The sequence below is a fragment of the Ciconia boyciana genome, chromosome 34 (assembly GCF_034638445.1).
Source record: "Ciconia boyciana chromosome 34, ASM3463844v1, whole genome shotgun sequence".
NCBI classification, from domain to species: domain Eukaryota; kingdom Metazoa; phylum Chordata; class Aves; order Ciconiiformes; family Ciconiidae; genus Ciconia; species Ciconia boyciana.
The window spans coordinates 618333-637537 of record NC_132967.1 but is presented as its reverse complement, the minus strand read 5'-3'; the positions used below and the strand labels follow the sequence as shown (position 1 = coordinate 637537).

General features: G+C 64.1%; 1 protein-coding gene across 1 annotated transcript; it reads left to right on the top strand.

Moving 5' to 3' along the window:
* Positions 1–710: 710 nt before the first annotated feature.
* Positions 711–18274, top strand: LOC140645489 (5-aminolevulinate synthase, erythroid-specific, mitochondrial-like). The gene is given in 12 exon segments (XM_072848917.1): positions 711–762; positions 1677–1768; positions 3233–3338; positions 3438–3535; positions 5896–6021; positions 6024–6099; positions 7005–7189; positions 8384–8563; positions 10572–10736; positions 16639–16907; positions 16991–17153; positions 18079–18274. Coding segments are annotated over 11 exon segments (1611 nt in total). The 5' UTR covers positions 711–762; positions 1677–1680; the 3' UTR covers positions 18234–18274.
* The last annotated feature ends 931 nt before the right edge of the window (positions 18275–19205 follow it).

Here is a 19205-nt window from a genome sequence, read left to right as displayed (position 1 = left end):
GCCCCACAGCCCCCCCAGGCCCCACCTGCCCTATAGCCCCCCATGGCCCCCTTACAGCCCCCTCCTGCCCCATATCTCCTCAGAGCCCCTCCTGCCCCACAGGCCCCTCAGAGCTCCCTCACGGCCCGCTCCTGCCCCATAGCCCCCACCGCACGGCCTCCCGCCCCTCAGCCCTCCCTCAGGGCCCTCCCGCCCCAGGACCCCCCAGCCCCTCAGGGACCCCGGACCCCCGGGCCCCTCACGGATCGCGCCGATCGCCAACGCCGGGACCCGCGGGCGAACATGGCCCCGCTCCCACCGCCCGCCCGCCCGCCAGGCCACGCCCCCGCCTCCAAACCACGCCCCCCTCCCCAAACCACGCCCCTCCCCGAGCCCCGCCCCGGCTCCTCTCCGAGCCCCGCCCACACCCGCTTCGAGCCACCGCCCCGCCTCCGCCTGCCTAGCCCCGCCCCTGAAGCTGCCACTCAGCGGTCGCCCCCGCCCACAACCCTGTTGGCCGCGCCCATCCGCTAAGCTCCGCCCCTCCTTAAAGGGCCAGGTGGGGGTGTGCTGGGGTTTGGGGGGGCTGTGGGGATTGGGGAGGGGCTGAGGGTGGGGGGTGGGGGGAACCCAACACTGACTCCCCAGGGGCGGCTGCGGTGGGAGGAGCCTCTGGGTGTGGTGCCCTGCCCCACCCGCCCCGCCCCAGGGCCTTATCGGGGTTTGGGGGCCCAGTTTGGGGTGCCCCAGTGCTGGTTGTTCGTCCTCAGTGCAGGTCAACAGGTCTGTGGGGCTGGGGTCAGCTGGGGGTGGTTGGGGGCTGGGGACCCCAGGTGGGTCGGGGGTGGGGGGCAGTGGGGCCTGGACGCCTGGGTCCCCTGTGGGGGTTTGGGGCTGGGGACCCCAAGTGGGTCGGCGGGGGGTGGGATCTATGGGGCCCAGACGCCTGGGTCCCCTGTGTGGGGTTTTGGGGCTGGCGACCCACAAGTGAGTTGGGGGGAGTGGAATCTATGGGGCCCGGACACCTGGGTCCCCTGTGTGGGGTTTTTGGGGGGCTGGGGACCCCAAGTGAGTTGGGGGTGTGGGAACCATGGGTGCCAGATGCCTGGGTCCCCTGTGTGGGGATTTTAGGGGGCTGGTGACCCCCAAGCAGGTCGGGGGGGGTGGGATCTATGGGGTCTGGACTTCTGGGTCCCCTGGGGGAGGTTGGGGCTGGTGACCCCAAGTGAGTTGGGGGTGTAGGATCTATGGGGCCCAGACACCAGAGTCCCCTGTGTGGGGTTTTGGGGCTGGGGACCCCAAGTGGGGCAGGGGGTGTGGAATCTATGGGGCCCAGACGCCTGGGTCCCCTGTGGGGATTTTGGGGACCCCCAAGTGATTTGGGGGGGGTGTGGGATCTATAGGTGCCAGACGCCTGGGTCCGCTGTGTGGGGTTTTTAGGGGGCTGGTGACCCCCAAGTGAGGGGGGTGGATCCATGGGTGCCAGACCCTGGGTCCCCCCCTCCCCCCCCATGGGGGTGTCACGGGGTGCGGCCAGCACCGGGTGTTGGGCCCCGATAAGGCCCAGGCTGGGGGGACCCACCCCACCCCCCACCCCAAAGGGCACCCAGGTGCCTGGGTGAGGCTGATTAGGGGTGGGGAGGGGAGGAGGGGTTTTGGGGGGGGGGCACCCCCAAACCCCTTCCTCTTCCCCCCAGCACCATGGCCGCCCTCCTGCGCTGCCCCGTGCTGGCTCGTCACCCCTGGCTAGCGCGAGCCGTGGCCACCATGCCCCCCCGCTCCCATGCAGGTATTGGGGGACCCCCCCCAAAAAAAAATTATAGGGGGGTATTTGGGGGGGCCTTGGGGGTTTTTGGGGTCCCAGGGGGATTTGGGGGCCCTGGGGGTTTTGGGGTTCCGGGGGATTTGGGGGGCACTGGGGGTAATTGGGGTCCCAGGGGGATTTGGGGGGCCCTGGGGGTTTTGGGGTCTCGGGGGTATTTGGGGGGCACTGGGGGGTAATTGCGGTCCCAGGGGGATTTGGGGCCCTGGGGGTTTTGGGGTCCGAGGGGGATTTGGGGGCCCTGGGGGTTTTGGGGTCCCAGGGGGATTTGGGGGCACTGGGGGTTTTGGGGTCCGGGGGGGCATTTGGGGGGCACTGGGGGTAATTGGGGTCCCGGGGGATTTGGGGGCCCTGGGGTTTTGGGGTCCCGGGGGTATTTGGGGGGCACTGGGGTAATTGGGGTCCCAGGGGGGATTTGGGGGCCCTGGGGGTTTTGGGGTCTCAGGGGGTATTTGGGGGCACTGGGGGATAATTGGGGTCCCGGGGGATTTGGGGGCACTGGGGTTTTTGGGGTCCCAGGGGGATTTGGGGGCCCTGGGGGTTTTGGGGTCCCGGGGGGATTTGGGGGGCCCTGGGGGTTTGGGGTTCCGGGGGGATTTGGGGGGCACTGGGGGTAATTGGGGTCCCAGGGGGATTTGGGGGCCCTGGGGGTTTTGGGGTTCCAGGGGGATTTGGGGGCACTGGGGGTAATTGGGGTCCCAGGGGGATTTGGGGGGCCCTGGGGGTTTTGGGGTCCCGGGGGGTATTTGGGGGCACTGGGGTAATTGGGGTCCCGGGGGGGCATTTGGGGGCACTGGGGGATAATTGGGGTCCCGGGGGGTATTTGGGGGGCACTGGGGGGTTTTTTGGGGTTCCGGGGGCATTTGAGGGGGCACTGGGGGTAATTGGGGTCCCAGGGGGATTTGGGGGCCCTGGGGTTTTGGGGTCCCGGGGGGATTTGGGGGCACTGGGGGTAATTGCGGTCCCGGGGGATTTGGGGGCCCCTGGGGGTAATTGGGGTCCGAGGGGGATTTGGGGGGCCCTGGGGGTTTTGGGGTCCCGGGGGTATTTGGGGGGCACTGGGGATTTTGGGGTCCCGGGGGATTTGGGGGGCACTGGGGGTTTTGGGGCCCGGGGGGCATTTGGGGGGCACTGAGGGATAATTGGGGTCCCGGAGGGTATTTGGGGGGCACTGGGGGTAATTGGGGTCCCGGGGGGATTTGGGGGCACTGGGGGTAATTGGGGTCCCGGGGGGATTTGGGGGCCCTGGGGTTTTTGGGGTCCGGGGGATTTGGGGGCACTGGGGGTTTTGGGGTGCCGGGGGGCTTGGGGGCCCTGGGGATTTTGGGGTGCCGGGGGGCTTGGGGGGCCCTGGGGTATTTTGTGGTCGTGGGGGTATTTGGGGAGCACTGGGGGATTTTGGGGTGCCGGGGGGACCCAAATAACGCCCAGACCCCTCGATGGGGACCCACTGCCCTTCATGGACCTTGGGGGGGGACCCCTTTTCGTCCACCGCGCCGCCCCGAAATGCAGGAGGACGTCGCCCGCCCCGAACCAGGTAAAGAACTTTGGGGGGACCCCCCCTGCCCCCCCCAAATCACCCATTCTGGGGGTACCCAGGGCTTCAGGTGACCTTTGACCCCCCCCCAAATTGCAGCCCCCCTGGAGTGGCTGCTGGAGCTGGACGAGACCCCCCAGGAGAGCCCCGAGCAGCGGCCGGAGAGAACCTGCCCAGACATGAGGGGGCCTGGGGGGGCTCGGGGGTATAGGGTATAGAGGGGTATAGGGGCCATACTGGGGGTGATTGGGGGCGGGGGGGACTGGGGCTGGGGGGTCTAGGGGGGATATAGGGGGTTGGGGGGGTATAGGGTCAGTATAGGGAAGTAAGAGGGGCTGGGGGGTATGGGGGGAGTTTGAGGGGCTGGGGGTGATTGGGGGGCTGGGGGGACTCTTGGGGGGTATATAGAGAGGGTATAGGGGTCATATGGGGGGGGTCTAGGGGGGGATATAGGGGGTTGGGGGGTATAGGGTCAGTATAGGGGGAGTAAGAGGGGCTGGGGGGTATAGGGGGAGTTTGAGGGTTGGGGGTGATTTGGGGGGCTGGGGGGACTCTTGGGGGTATATAGGGGGTATAGGGGTCATATGGGGGGGTCTAGGAGGGATATAGGGGGTTGGGGGGTATAGGGTCAGTATAGGGGAGTAAGAGGGGCTGGGGGGTATGGGGGGAGTTTGAGGGCTGGGGGTGATTTGGGGGGGCTGGGGGGTATAGGGGGGTGTTGGGGGTATAGGGGCCATACGGGGGGCAGGGAGGGCTGGGGGGGGCTCTAGGGGGATATAGGGGTTGGGGGGGTATAGGGTCAGTATAGGGGGTAAGAGGGGCTGGGGGGGTATGGGGGAGTTTGAGGGCTGGGGGTGATTTGGGGGGGCTGGGGGGGGGGTGTTGGGGGTATATGAGGGCCATAGGGGTCAGGGAGGGCTGGGGGGCTCTAGGGGGATATAAGGGGGTTGGGGGGTATGGGGTCAGTATAGGGGAGTAAGAGGGCTGGGGGGTATGAGGGGAGTTTGAGGGGGCTGGGGGTGATTGGGGGGCTGGGGGGGACTCTTGGGGGGTATATAGAGGTATAGGGGTCATATGGGGGGGTCTAGGAGGATATAGGGGGTTGGGAGGGTATAGGGTCAGTATAGGGGGAGTAAGAGGGGCTGGGGGGTATAGGGGGAGTTTGAGGGGCTGGGGGTGATTGGGGGGGCTGGGGGGTATAGACTCTTGGGGGTATAGGGGGTATAGGGGTCATATGGGGGGGTCTAGGGGGGATATAGGGGGTTGGGGGGGTATAGGGTCAGTATAGGGGAGTAAGAGGGGCTGGGGGGGTGGGGGAGTTTGAGGGGGCTGGGGGTGATTTGGGGGCTGGGGGTATAGGGGTGTTGGGGGTATAGGGGCCATACAGGGGGGCAGGGAAGGGCTGGGGGGTCTAGGGGGATATAGGGGGTTGGGGGGGTATAGGGTCAGTATAGGGGAGTAAGAGGGGCTGAGGGGGGTATGGGGGGGAGGTTTGAGGGGGCTGGGGGTGATTTGGGGGCTGGGGGGTATAGGGAGTGTTGGGGGGTATATGGGGCCATGCAGGGGGGCAGGGAGGGGGCTGGGGGGGCTCTGGGGGGATATAGGGGGTTGGGGGGTATAGGGTCAGTATAGGGGGAGTAAGAGGGGCTGGGGGGGTATGGGGAGAGTTTGAGGGGGTTGGGGGTGATTGGGGGGCTGGGGGGACTCTTGGGGGTATATGAGGGGTATAGGGGTCATATGGGGGGTCTAGGAGGGATATAGGGGGTTGGGGGGGTATAGGGTCAGTATAGGGGTAAGAGGGGCTGGGGGGTATAGGGGAGTTTGAGGGGGTTGGGGGCGATTGGGGGCTGGGGGTATAGGGGGTGTTGGGGGGTATAGGGGCCATGCAGGGGGGCAGGGAGAGGGGGGTCTGGGGGGGATATAGGGGGTTGGGGGTATAGGGTCAGTATAGGGGAGTAAGAGGGCTGGGGGAGTATAGGGGGAGTTTGAGGGGGCTGGGAGTGATTGGGGGGGCTGGGGGGTATAGGGGTGTTGGGGGTATAGGGGTTATACGGGGGCAGGAAGGGCTGAGGGGGTCTAGGGGGGATATAGGGGGTTGGGGGGTATAGGGTCAGTATAGAGAGTAAGAGGGCTGGGGGGTATAGGGGAGTTTGAGGGGGCTGGGGGTGATTTGGGGGGCTGGGGGGTATAGGGGAGTTTGAGGGCTGGGGGTGATTGGGGGGCTGGGGGGTATAGGGGTGTTGGGGGTATAGGGGTTATACGGGGGCGGGAAGGTCTGGGGGGCTCTAGGAGGGATATAGGGCTCACACGCCTGTGGGGTAAATATGGGGGCTATAGGGTGCCTATAGGGGTGCAGAAGGATTTGGGGTGCCCTGGGCCGAGAAGGGATCCTGGGGGGTGCCAGGGGCAGGTTCGGGGGGCCTATGGGTCCCATAGCGGGGAGGCAGCGGCGGGGAGGGGGGTTGGGGTGCACCGGGGGGTTTTGGGGTACGATGGGGGTGGGGGGGTTTTGGGGTGCCCCACCATGACTTGGGGGTCCCCCCCCTTTCTTCCGCAGAGGACGCCTTCCCCTACGAGGCGGTTTTTGGGGGGCGCCTGGCGGGGCTGCGCCGCACCCACACTTACCGGGTGTTCACGGCCGTGGGGCGCAGGGCGGACGCCCCCCCCTTGGGAATTTCGGGGTCCCCCGCCCCCTCCAGCTCTGCTGCTCCAATGACTACCTGGGCATGAGCCGGCACCCCGATGTCCTCCGAGCTGCCAGGCCCGCACCCCCAAACCCCCCGGGACCCCAAAACCCCCAGGGTCCCCCAAACCCCCCGGGACCCCAAAACCCCCAGGGTCCCCCAAACCCCGGGACCCCAAACCCCCAGGGCCCCCCAGGCCCCAAATACCCCCCGGGACTCCAATACCCCCGTGCCCCCAAATACCCCCGTGCCCCCAATACCTCCAGGGGACCCCAATAACCTCTCGGGACCCCCTAATAACCCCTGGGACCCCCAAATCCCCCTGGGGACCCCAAGAACCTCTCAGGACCCCCAAATACCCCCTTGGACCCCCAAGTACCCCCAGTGCCCCCAAATATCCCTCGGGACCCCAAAACACCCCAGTGCCCCCGGGACCCCCCAAATATCCCCTGGGACCCCAAATCCTCCCCTGGGGACCCCAATAACCCCTCGGGACCCCCTAATACCCCCTGGGACCCCAAATACCCCCGGGGACCCCAAGAACCTCTCGAGACCCCCAAATGCCCCCTGGGACCCCAAATCCCCCTGGGGACCCCAATAACCTCTCCGGACCCCAAATGCCCCCTGGGACCCCCAGATACCCCTGGGACCCCATGATACCCCCCGGGGGACCCCAAGAACCTCTCGGGACCCCCCAAATACCTCCTGGGACCCCCACAAATACCCCCTGGGACCCCAAATACCCCAGGGGACCCCAAGAACCTCTCGGGACCCCCAAATACCCCAGGACCCCAAATACCCCAGGGACCCCAAAAATCCCCCTCGAATCTCAAATACCCCTAGGCCCCTAAACCCCCGGGTGATGCAAATCCCCCAAATCCCCCAAATCTCCCCGATCCCCCAGGGAACCCTAAACCCCCCTGCCCCCCCAGTCCCTCCCAGTGCCCCCAGTACCCCCCCCAACACCACTGGGTTCCCACAGGGCGGCGTTGGGGGCCCACGGTTTGGGGGCCGGGGGTACCCGCAATATCGGGGGGACGTCGCCGCTGCACGGGGCGCTGGAGCGGGCGCTGGCCCGGCTGCACCGAAAGCCCCGCGCCGCCCTCTTCTCCTCCTGCTTCGCCGCCAACGACACCGCCCTGGCCACCCTGGCGAGAATCCTACCAGGTATGGGGGACCCCCAAAACTCGGGGGACCCCAAAAAACCTCTTGGGAGCCCATAAAAACTCCTGGGAACCCAAAAAAATCTCTTGGGACCCCAAAAAAACCTCTTGGGAGCTCCCCAAAGCTCCTGGGTTCCTCAAAACCTCTTGAGGTTCTCCAAAACCTCCTGAGATCCCCAAAAAAGCTCTTGGGAGCCCCCTCAAAACCTCCTGGGAGCCCCTCAAAACCTCCTGGGACCCCAAAAAACCTCCTGGGACCCCAAAAAACCTCCTGGGAGCCCCCCAAACCTCCTGGGAGCCCCTCAAAACCTCATGGGACCCTCAAAACCTCTGGGGACCTCAAAAAAACTCCTGGGAACCCAAAAAACCTCCTGGGACCCCAAAAAACCTCTTGGGAGCTCCCCAAAGCTCCTGGGTTCCTCCAAACCTCTTGAGGTTCTCCAAAACCTCCTGAGATCCCCAAAAAAGCTCTTGGGAGCCCCCCCAAACCCCCTGGGAGCCCCTCAAAACCTCTTGGGACCCCAAAAAACCTCCTGAGAGCCCCCCAAAACCTCTTGACGTTCCTCAAAACCTCCCGAGACCCCTCAAAACCTCCTGAGAGCCCCCCAAAACCTCTTGAGGTTCCTCAAAACCTCCCAAGATGCCTCAAAACCTCCTGAGAGCCCCCCCAAAACCTCTTGAGGTTCCTCAAAACCTCCCGAGACCCCTCAAAACCTGCTGGGACACCCCAAAACCTCTTGAGGTTCCTCAAAACCTCCCGAGACCCCTCAAAACCTCCTGAGAGCCCCCCCACAACCTCCTGAGGTTCCTCAAAACCTCCCGAGACCCCTCAAAACCTCCTGAGAGCCCCCCAAAACCTCTTGAGGTTCCTCAAAACCTCCTGAGACCCCTCAAAACCTCCTGAGAGCCCCCCCAAAACCTCTTGAGGTTCCTCAAAACCTCCCGAGACCCCTCAAAACCTCCTGAGAGCCCCCCCAAAACCTCTTGAGGTTCCTCAAAACCTCCCGAGACCCCTCAAAACCTGCTGGGACACCCCAAAACCTCCTGAGACCTCCTGGTCCACTCCTTGGAGGGTCTTCCAGAGGGTTGGAGGATGCTCAGACATTTTGGGGGGGCTCATGGATGGGGTTGGGGTGGGTGGGGGTGCATCCTGGATGTTGGGGTCCCCCACCTGGGTGCCTGGGTGTCCCCCCCATAGGTTGCGAGGTGTTTTCGGACGAGGGGAACCACGCCTCCATGATCCAGGGCATCCTACGCAGCCGGGTCCCCAAACACGTCTTCCGTCACAACGACCCCCAGCACCTGGATCAGCTTTTGGGGCGCAGCCCCCCCGGGATCCCCAAGATCGTCGCCTTCGAGTCCGTTCACTCCATGGATGGTCAGTGGAGCACCCCTAAAACCAACCGGAACCCCTGGGATACCCCCAAAACCTCCTGAGACCCCCCCAAACCTGTTGAGGTTCTCCAAAACCTCCTGAGATCCCCCCAAATCTCTTGGGGTTCTCCAAAACCTCCTGAGATCCCCCCAAATCTCTTGGGGTTCTCCAAAACCTCTTGAGACCCCCCCAAACCTCTTGGGTTCCCCCCAAAACCTCCTGAGATCCCCCCAAACCTGTTGAGGTTCTCCAAAACCTCCTGAGACCCCCCCAAATCTCTTGGGGTTCTCCAAAACCTCCTGAGACCGCCCCAAACCTCTTGGGTTCCCCCCAAAACCTCCTGAGACCTCCCCAAACCTGTTGAGGTTCTCCAAAACCTCCTGAGACCCCCCCAAATCTCTTGGGGTTCTTCAAAACCTCCTGAGAACCCCCCAAACCTCTTGGGTTCCCCCCAAAACCTCCTGAGACCCCCCCAAACCTGTTGAGGTTCTCCAAAACCTCCTGAGACCCCCCAAACCTCTTGGGGTTCTCCAAAACCTCCTGAGACCCCCCCAAACCTGTTGAGGTTCTCCAAAACCTCCTGAGACCCCCCCAAACCTCTTGGGGTTCTCCAAAACCTCCTGAGATCCCCCCAAATCTCTTGGGGTTCTCCAAAACCTCCTGAGATCCCCCCCAAACATCTTGGGGTTCTCCAAAACCTCCTGAGACCCCCAAACCTCTTGGGGTTCTCCAAAACCTCCTGAGACCCCCCAAACCTCTTGGGTTCCCCCAAAACCTCCTGGGACCCCAAAACCTCCTGAGACCCCCCGAATTCTCCTGAGACCCCCCCCCCAAAGCCTCTTGGGGTTCTCCAAAGCCTCCTGAGACCCCCAAAATCTCCTGGAGTTCCCAGGCCATATCCCCCCCCCAAACCCCCGGGACGGAGGGTACCACTCCGTATCCCCCAATCCCCCGCATCCCCCAAATCCCCCAAACCCCCCCGGGATGGCGCGTACCACTCTGTATCCCCCAAATCCCTCCCAAATCCCCCAGATCCCCCGAGATCCCCAATCCCCGTATCCCCCAAATCCCCCAAATCCCCCCGCAATGGCAGGTACCCCTCCGTATCCCCCAAACCCCCACGATGGCGGGTACCACTCCATATCCCCCCAAACCCCCCAAATCCCCGAGATCCCCCAATCCCCCCAAATCCCCTGGGACGGCGGGTACCTCTCCGTATCCCCCAAATCCCCCCAACTTCCCCAAATCCCCCGTATCCCCCGGGACAGCGGGTACCACTCCGTATCCCCCCAGTCGCCCCAAATCCCCCTGAGATCCCCCAATCCCCCTGTATCCCCCAAATCCCCCAAATCCCCCCGCAATGGCGGGTACCCCTCCGTATCCTCCAATCCCCCTCAAATCCCCCAAATCCCCGAGATTCCCCCATTCCCCCCAAATCCCCCAAATCCCCCCGCGATGGCGGGTACCACTCCGTATCCCCCAAATCCCCCGAGATCCCCCAATCCCCCATGTCCCCCAAATCCCCTGGGATGGCGGGTACCCTCCGTATCCCCCCAATCCCCCTCAAATCCCCCAATCCCCCAACTCCCCCAAATCCCCCGTATCCCCCGGGACGGCAGGTACCACTCCGTATCCCCCCAATCGCCCCCAAATCCCCCAATCCCCCATATCCCCCAAAATCCCCCAAATCCCCTGGGACGGCGGGTACCCTCCGTATCCCCCCAATCCCCTCAAATCCCCCAAATCCCCCAATTCCCCCAAATCCCCCAAAATCCCCCAAATCCCCTGGGACGGCGGGTACCACTCCGTATCCCCCAATCACCCCAAATCCCCCAATCCCCCATATCCCCCAAATCCCCCAAATCCCCCTGGGATGGCGGGTACCCCTCCGTATCCCCCAATCCCCTCAAATCCCCCAATCCCCCCAATTCCCCCCCAAATCCCCCCGTATCCCCCGCAAACCCCCCAGCTCTGGGGTTACCTCCCGCACCCCACTTTCTCGCCCCTCCAGGCTCCATCGCCCCCCTGGAAGAGCTCTGCGACGTGGCCCACTCCCACGGGGCCCTGACCTTCGTGGACGAGGTCCACGCCGTGGGGCTCTATGGGGCGCGGGGGGCCGGCATCGCCGAGCGCGACGGGGTGATGCACAAGGTCGACGTCGTCTCCGGCACCCTGGGTGAGCCCCCAAAATTTGGCGGGGGGGAAGGGGGCTGAGACCTCTGGGGGTGGGAAAGGCCCTTGATGGGGTTGAAAAGGGGGATTTGGGGGGTTTGGGGTGTAGGGAGGGGTTTTGGGGTGTATGGAGAGGGTTTTGAGTGCCTGCGCCCATAAGTCCCCCTGGAGGAGGAATTTGGGGTGCGTGGGGGTTTTGGGGTGTAGGGAGGGGTTTTGGGGTGCCTGCACGCCCCATAAGTCCCCCCTGGAGGAGGAATTTGGGGTGTAGGGAGGGGTTTTGGGGTGCCTGCGCCCCCCATAAGTCCCCACAGGAGGAGGAATTTGGGGTGCATAGGGGTTTTGGGGTGTATGGAGGGTTTTGGGTGCCTGTGCCCCCATAAGTCCCCCTGGAGAAGGAATTTGGGGTGCATGGGGTTTTGGGGTGTAGGGAGGGTTTTGGGTGCCTGCATGCCCATAAGTCCCCACTGGAGGAGGAATTTGGGGTGCGTGGGGTTTTGGGGTGTGTGGAGGGATTTTGGGTGCCTGCGCCCGTAAGTCCCCACTGGAGGAGGAATTTGGGGTGCGTGGGGTTTTGGGGTGTAGGGAGGGGTTTTGGGGTGTATGGAGGGGTTTTGGGTGCCTGCGCCCCATAAGTCCCCACTGGAGGAGAAATTTGGGGTGTAGGGAGGGGTTTTGGGTGCCTGCGCCCCATAAGTCCCCCTGGAGGAGGAATTTGGGGTGCGTGGGGTTTTGGGGTGTATGGAGGGTTTTGGGTGCCTGCACCCCATAAGTCCCCACTGGAGGAGAAATTTGGGGTGTATGGAGGGGTTTTGGGTGTTTGCACCCCACCCAAGTCCCCTGGAGGAGGAATTTGGGGTGCGTGGGGTTTTAGGGTGTATGGAGGGGTTTTGGGTGCCTGCACACCCCATAAGTCCCCCCTGGAGGAGGAATTTGGGGTGCGTGGGGGTTTTGGGGTGTAGGGAGGGTTTTGGGTGCCTGCGCCCCCATAAGTCCCCTGGAGGAGGAATTTGGGGTGCATAGGGTTTTGGGGTGTAGGGAGGGGTTTTGGGGTGCCTGCGCCCCCGTAAGTCCCCACTGGAGGAGAAATTTGGGGTGTATGGAGGGTTTTGGGGTGCCTGCACCCCACCCAAGTCCCTGGAGGAGGAATTTGGGGTGCGTGGGGGTTTTGGGGTGTAGGGAGGGGTTTTGGGTGCCTGCGCCCCCATAAGTCCCCCTGGAGGAGGAATTTGGGGTGCATGGGGGTTTTGGGGTGTAGGGAGGGTTTTGGGGTGCCTGCGCCCCCATAAGTCCCCTGGAGGAGGAATTTGGGGTGCATGGGGTTTTGGGGTGTAGGGAGGGTTTTGGGGTGCCTGCACGCCCCATAAGTCCCCCTGGAGGAGGAATTTGGGGTGTAGGGAGGGTTTTGGGGTGCCTGTGCCCCCATAAGTCCCCACAGGAGGAGGAATTTGGGGTGCATAGGGTTTTGGGGTGTATGGAGGGGTTTTGGGGTGCCTGTGCCCCCATAAGTCCCCCTGGAGAAGGAATTTGGGGTGCATGGGGTTTTGGGGTGTATGGAGGGGTTTTGGGGTGCCTGCGCCCCCCATAAGTCCCCACTGGAGGAGGAATTTGGGGTGTAGGGAGGGGTTTTGGGTGCCTGGTGCCCCCATAAGTCCCCACAGGAGGAGGAATTTGGGGTGCATAGGGGTTTTGGGGTGTATGGAGGGGTTTTGGTGCCTGTGCCCCCATAAGTCCCCCTGGAGAAGGAATTTGGGGTGCATGGGGGTTTTGGGGTGTAGGGAGGGGTTTTGGGGTGCCTGCATGCCCCATAAGTCCCCACTGGAGGAGGAATTTGGGGTGCGTGGGGTTTTGGGGTGTGTGGAGGGATTTTGGGTGCCTGCGCCCCCGTAAGTCCCCACTGGAGGAGGAATTTGGGGTGCGTGGGGGTTTTGGGGTGTAGGGAGGGTTTTGGGGTGTATGGAGGGTTTTGGGGTGCCTGCGCCCCATAAGTCCCCACTGGAGGAGAAATTTGGGGTGTAGGGAGGGATTTTGGGTGCCTGCGCCCCGTAAGTCCCCCTGGAGGAGGAATTTGGGGTGCATGGGGGTTTTGGGGTGTATGGAGGGGTTTTGGGGTGCCTGCGCCCCCCATAAGTCCCCCCTGGAGGGCGAATTTGCGGTGCGTGGGGGTTTTGGGGTGTAGGGAGGGGTTTTGGGTGCCTGAGCCCCCATAAGTCCCCCTGGAGGAGGAATTTGGGGTGCGTGGGGGTTTTGGGGTGTATGGAGGGGTTTTGGGGTGCCTGCACGCCCCATAAGTCCCCCTGGAGGAGGAATTTGGGGTGTATGGAGGGGTTTTGGGGTGTATGGAGGGTTTTGGGGTGCCTGCACGCCCCATAAGTCCCCCCCTGGAGGAGGAATTTGGGGTGCATGGGGGTTTTGGGGTGTAGGGAGGGGTTTTGGGGTGCCTGAGCCCCCATAAGTCCCCCTGGAGGAGGAATTTGGGGTGTAGGGAGGGGTTTTGGGGTGTATGGAGGGGTTTTGGGGTGCCTGCACGCCCCATAAGTCCCCCTGGAGGAGGAATTTGGGGTGTAGGGAGGGGTTTTGGGGTGCCTGTGCCCCCATAAGTCCCCCTGGAGAAGGATTTTGGGGTGCATGGGGGTTTTGGGGTGTAGGGAGGGGTTTTGGGGTGCCTGCATGCCCCATAAGTCCCCCCTGGAGGAGGAATTTGGGGTGCGTGGGGGTTTTGGGGTGTGTGGAGGGATTTTGGGGTGCCTGCGCCCCCCGTAAGTCCCCACTGGAGGAGGAATTTGGGGTGCGTGGGGGTTTTGGGGTGTAGGGAGGGGTTTTGGGGTGTATGGAGGGGTTTTGGGGTGCCTGCGCCCCCCATAAGTCCCCACTGGAGGAGAAATTTGGGGTGTAGGGAGGGATTTTGGGGTGCCTGCGCCCCCCATAAGTCCCCCCTGGAGGAGGAATTTGGGGTGCATAGGGGTTTTGGGGTGTAGGGAGGGTTTTGGGGTGCCTGCGCCCCGTAAGTCCCCACTGGAGGAGAAATTTGGGGTGTATGGAGGGGTTTTGGGGTGCCTGCACCCCACCCAAGTCCCCCCTGGAGGAGGAATTTGGGGTGCGTGGGGGTTTTGGGGTGTAGGGAGGGGTTTTGGGGTGCCTGCATGCCCCCATAAGTCCCCCTGGAGGAGGAATTTGGGGTGCATGGGGGTTTTGGGGTGTAGGGAGGGGTTTTGGGTGCCTGTGCCCCCATAAGTCCCCCCTGGAGGAGGAATTTGGGGTGCATGGGGGTTTTGGGGTGTAGGGAGGGGTTTTGGGTGCCTGCGCCCCCCATAAGTCCCCCCTGGAGGAGGAATTTGGGGTGTAGGGAGGGGTTTTGGGGTGCCTGCGCCCCCCATAAGTCCTCACTGGAGGAGGAATTTGGGGTGCATAGGGGTTTTGGGGTGTAGGGAGGGGTTTTGGGTGCCTGTGCCCCCATAAGTCCCCCTGGAGAAGGAATTTGGGGTGCATGGGGTTTTTGGGGTGTATGGAGGGGTTTTGGGGTGCCTGCATGCCCCATAAGTCCCCACTGGAGGAGGAATTTGGGGTGCGTGGGGGTTTTGGGGTGTGTGGAGGGATTTTGGGGTGCCTGTGCCCCCGTAAGTCCCCACTGGAGGAGGAATTTGGGGTGCGTGGGGGTTTTGGGGTGTAGGGAGGGGTTTTGGGGTGTATGGAGGGGTTTTGGGTGCTCATGCGCCCCCATAAGTCCCCACTGGAGGAGAAATTTGGGGTGTAGGGAGGGGTTTTGGGGTGCCTGCCCCCATAAGTCCCCCTGGAGGAGGAATTTGGGGTGCGTGGGGGTTTTGGGGTGTATGGAGGGTTTTGGGTGCCTGCACCTCATAAGTCCCCACTGGAGGAGAAATTTGGGGTGTATGGAGGGGTTTTGGGTGCCTTGCACCCCACCCAAGTCCCCTGGAGGAGGAATTTGGGGTGCGTGGGGTTTTAGGGTGTATGGAGGGGTTTTGGGTGCCTGCACACCCCATAAGTCCCCTGGAGGAGGAATTTGGGGTGCGTGGGGTTTTGGGGTGTAGGGAGGGGTTTTGGGGTGCCTGCACCCCCATAAGTCCCCCCTGGAGGAGGAATTTGGGGTGCGTGGGGGTTTTGGGGTGTAGGAGGGGGTTTTGGGTGCCTGCACCCCATAAGTCCCCCTGGAGGAGGAATTTGGGGTGCGTGGGGGTTTTGGGGTGTATGGAGGGGTTTTGGGGTGCCTGCACGCCCCATAAGTCCCCCTGGAGGAGGAATTTGGGGTGTAGGGAGGGTTTTGGGGTGCCTGCGCCCCATAAGTCCCCACAGGAGGAGGAATTTGGGGTGCATAGGGGTTTTGGGGTGTATGGAGGGGTTTTGGGGTGCCTGTGCTCCCCATAAGTCCCCCCTGGAGAAGGAATTTGGGGTGCATGGGGGTTTTGGGGTGTAGGGAGGGGGTTTGGGGTGCCTGCGCCCCCCGTAAGTCCCCACTGGAGGAGAAATTTGGGGTGCGTGGGGTTTTGGGGTGTAGGGGGGGGTTTGGGGGTGCCTGCGCCCCCCATAAGTCCCCACTGGAGAAGGAATTTGGGGTGCGTGGGGGTTTTGGGGTGTAGGGAGGGGTTTGGGGTGCCTGCACCCCATAAGTCCCCTGGAGGAGGAATTTGGGGTGCGTGGGGGTTTTGGGGTGTGGGGAGGGATTTTGGGGTGCCTGCGCCCCCCGTAAGTCCCCACTGGAGGAGGAATTTGGGGTGCGTGGGGGTTTTGGGGTGTAGGGAGGGGTTTGGGGTGTATGGAGGGTTTTGGGGTGCCTGCGCCCCATAAGTCCCCACTGGAGGAGAAATTTGGGGTGTAGGGGAGGATTTTGGGGTGCCTGCGCCCCGTAAGTCCCCCTGGAGGAGGAATTTGGGGTGCATGGGGTTTTGGGGTGTAGGGAGGGGTTTTGGGTGCCTGCGCCCCCATAAGTCCCCCCCTGGAGGAGGAATTTGGGGTGCATAGGGGTTTTGGGGTGTATGGAGGGGTTTTGGGTGCCTGCGCCCCGTAAGTCCCCACTGGAGGAGAAATTTGGGGTGTATGGAGGGGTTTTGGGTGTTTGCACCCCACCCAAGTCCCCCCTGGAGGAGGAATTGGGGGGGGGTGGGGGTTTGGGGGTGTAGGGAGGGGTTTTGGGGTGCCTGCGCCCCCCATAAGTCCCCCCTGGAGGAGGAATTTGGGGTGTATGGAGGGGTTTTGGGGTGCCTGCGCCCCCCATAAGTCCCCCCTGGAGGGTCCTGGATCTGGGGGACACCCCAGGGAAGGTGGGGGGTTTGGGGGTGCAGGGGGTTCGTGGGAGTTTTGGGGTCCATAGGGGTCTGTGGGGTACAAGGGGGTCTATAGGGGTGCAGGGGGGTCTATGGGGGTGCAGGGGGTCTATAGAGGTCCTTGGAGGTCCATAGGGGTCTATAGAGGTGCAAGGGGTGCATGAGAGTTTTGGGGTCCATAGGGGTCTGTGGGGTACAAGGGGTCTATAGGGGTGCAGAGGGGTCTATGGGGGTCCAGGGGAGTCTATAGGGGTGCAGGGGGTTTTATGGGGTTCCAGGGAGGTCTATAGGGGTGTAGGGGGTCTTTGGGGATGCAGAGGGGGTCCATGGGGGTGTAGGTGGATCTATAGGGGTGCAGGGGGGTCCATAGGGGTCCTTGGAGGTCCATAGGGGTCTGTGGGGGTGCGGGGGCTACAGGGGGTCTGTGGGGGTGCGGGGGCTACAGGGGGTCTGTGGGGGTGCAGGGGGTGCGGGGGGGTACAGGGGGTCTGTGGGGATGCAGAAGAGCCTATAGGGGTACGGGGAAGTCTATAGGGATGCACGAGCGGGTGCAGGGGGGTTATGGGGGTCCCTGAGGGTTTTGGGGGCTCCCTGACCCCCCCATTTCCCCCATCCCCCCCCCCCCAGGAAAGGCGGTGGGCGCGGTGGGGGGCTACATCGCCGGCAGCTCCGCCTTGGTCGACGCCGTCCGATCTTTGGGTGCCGGTTTTATCTTCACCACGGCCTTGCCGCCGGCGGTGGCGGCGGGGGCCTTGGCGTCCCTGCGGGTTTTGGGGGGTCCCGAAGGCGGGGTGCTCCGACGGACCCACCAACGTCACGCCAAGCACCTCCGCTTGCTGCTGAAGGATCGAGGGTTGCCCGTCCTGCCGTGTCCCAGCCACATCGTCCCCGTACTGGTAAATTGGGGAGGGGGGTTAGAAATATGGGGGGGGGGGGGTGAGGATAGATTTGGGGGTACGTAACGTGTTTTGGGGTGCAGGTGGGCGACGCGGAGGCCAACACGCGGCTGAGCCGGCTGTTGTTGGAGGAGCACGGGTTGTACGTCCAGGCCATCAACCATCCCACCGTCCCCCGTGGGCGGGAGGTGCTGAGGCTGGCGCCCACCCCCCATCACAGCCCCCCCATGATGGAGAATTTGGCTGGTGGGTGGGGGGGACGTGGGGGGACGTGGGGGACGTGGGGGACGTGGGGTGATGGGGACGTGGGGGACGTGGGGACGTGGGGGACGTGGGGGACACGGGGGTGATGGGGATGTGGGGGACGTGGGGACGTGGGGGACGTGGGGGACGTGGGGTGATGGGGACGTGGGGGACGTGGGGGACGTGGGGACGTGGGGGACACGGGGGTGATGGGGACGTGGGGACGTGGGGGGACGTGGGGGGACGTGGGGGGACACGGGGGTGATGGGGATGTGGGGACGTGGGGTGATGGGGATGTGGGGACATGGGGACGTGGGGGATGTGGGGGTGATGGGGACGTGGGGGACGTGGGGACGTGGGGGTGATGGGGACGGGGACGTGGGGACGTGGGGGACGTGGGGGTGATGGGGACATGGGGGATGTGGGGGACGTGGGGACGTGGGGGACGTGGGGGGTGATGGGGACATGGGGGACATGGGGACGTGGGGGCAAATAGGGGTGATGGGGATGTGGGGGGACATGGGGGGACATGGGGACATGGGGGACGTGGGGGGACATGGGGACGTGGGGGACGTGGGGTGATGGGGATGTGGGGGACGTGGGGGGACATGGGGGTGATGAGGATATGGGGGACATGGGGACACGGGGGACATGGGGGACGTGGGGGTGATGGGGGACGTGGGGGACATGGGGGGACATGGGGACGTGGGGGGATGTGAAGGGACATGGGGGACATGGGGGACAAGGGGACGTGGGGGACATGGGGTGATGGGGACGTGGGGGACAGGGGGGACAGGGGGACATGGGGGTGATGGGGACACGGGGGGCCCCACTGGGAGGCCCTGGGTCGGGGCCGCCGGCGCACTGGGGTCCCCGGGCGCTTCTGGGGTCTCCGAGCCCCCTGACGCCCCTCTCTCCCCTCCCCCAGACCGGCTCTCGCAGTGCTGGGGGGCCCTGGGGCTCCCCCGCGAGGCCCCCCCGGGCCCCTCCTGCTCCTCCTGCCACCGCCCCCTCCACTTCGCCCTCATGAGCGACTGGGAGCGGCAGCACTTCCAGGCGGGGGGGGTCTCGGTGCGGGGCTGAGACCCCCCAAAAAAAACCAGGGGACCCCAAAACCCCAGGGACCCCCCAACCCCCAAACGCCTGGAACCCCTCAAACGACTGGAACCCCCCAAACGCCTGGAACCCCCAAAACGACTGGGACGCCCCCCAAATGCCTGGGACCCCCCAAACGACTGGGACCCCCCCCAAACGACTGGGACCCCCCAAAAGACTGGAACCCTCCCAAACGCCTGTGACCCCCAAACGCCTGGGACCCCCAAATGCCTGGGACCCCCAAACGCCTGGGACCCCCAAACGACTGGACCCCCAAACGACTGGGACCCCTCAAAATGCCTGGGTCCCCCAAACGCCTGGGACCCCCCAAACGACTGGAACCCCCCAAACGCCTGTGACCCCCCCAAATGCCTGGAACCCCCTCAAACGACTGGAACCCCCAAACGCCTGGAACCCCAAAACGACTGGGACCCCCCAAATGCCTGGGACCCCCAAACGACTGGGACCGCCCCAAACGACTGGGACCCCCCAAACGCCTGGGAGCCCTCAAACGCCTGGAACCCCCAAACGACTGGGACCCCCCCAAATGCCTGGGACCCCCCCAAACGCCTGGGACCCCCAAACGACTGGACCCCCCCCCAAACGACTGGGACCCCCCCAAATGCCTGGGACCCCCCAAACGACTGGAACCCCCAAACGCCTGTGACCCCCCAAACGACTGGGACCCCCAAACGCCTGAACCCCCCAAACGACTGGGACCCCCCCAAATGCCTGGGACCCCACCCAAACGCCTGGAAACCCCCCAAACGACTGGGACCCCCCCCAAACGACTGGAACCCCCCAAACGCCTGTAACCCCCAAACGCCTGGGACCCCCCCCAAACGCCTGGGACCCCCCCCCCAAACGACTGGACCCCCCCCCCAAACGACTGGGACCCCCTCAAAATGCCTGGGTCCCCTCAAACGCCTGGGACCCCCCAAACGACTGGACCCCCAAACG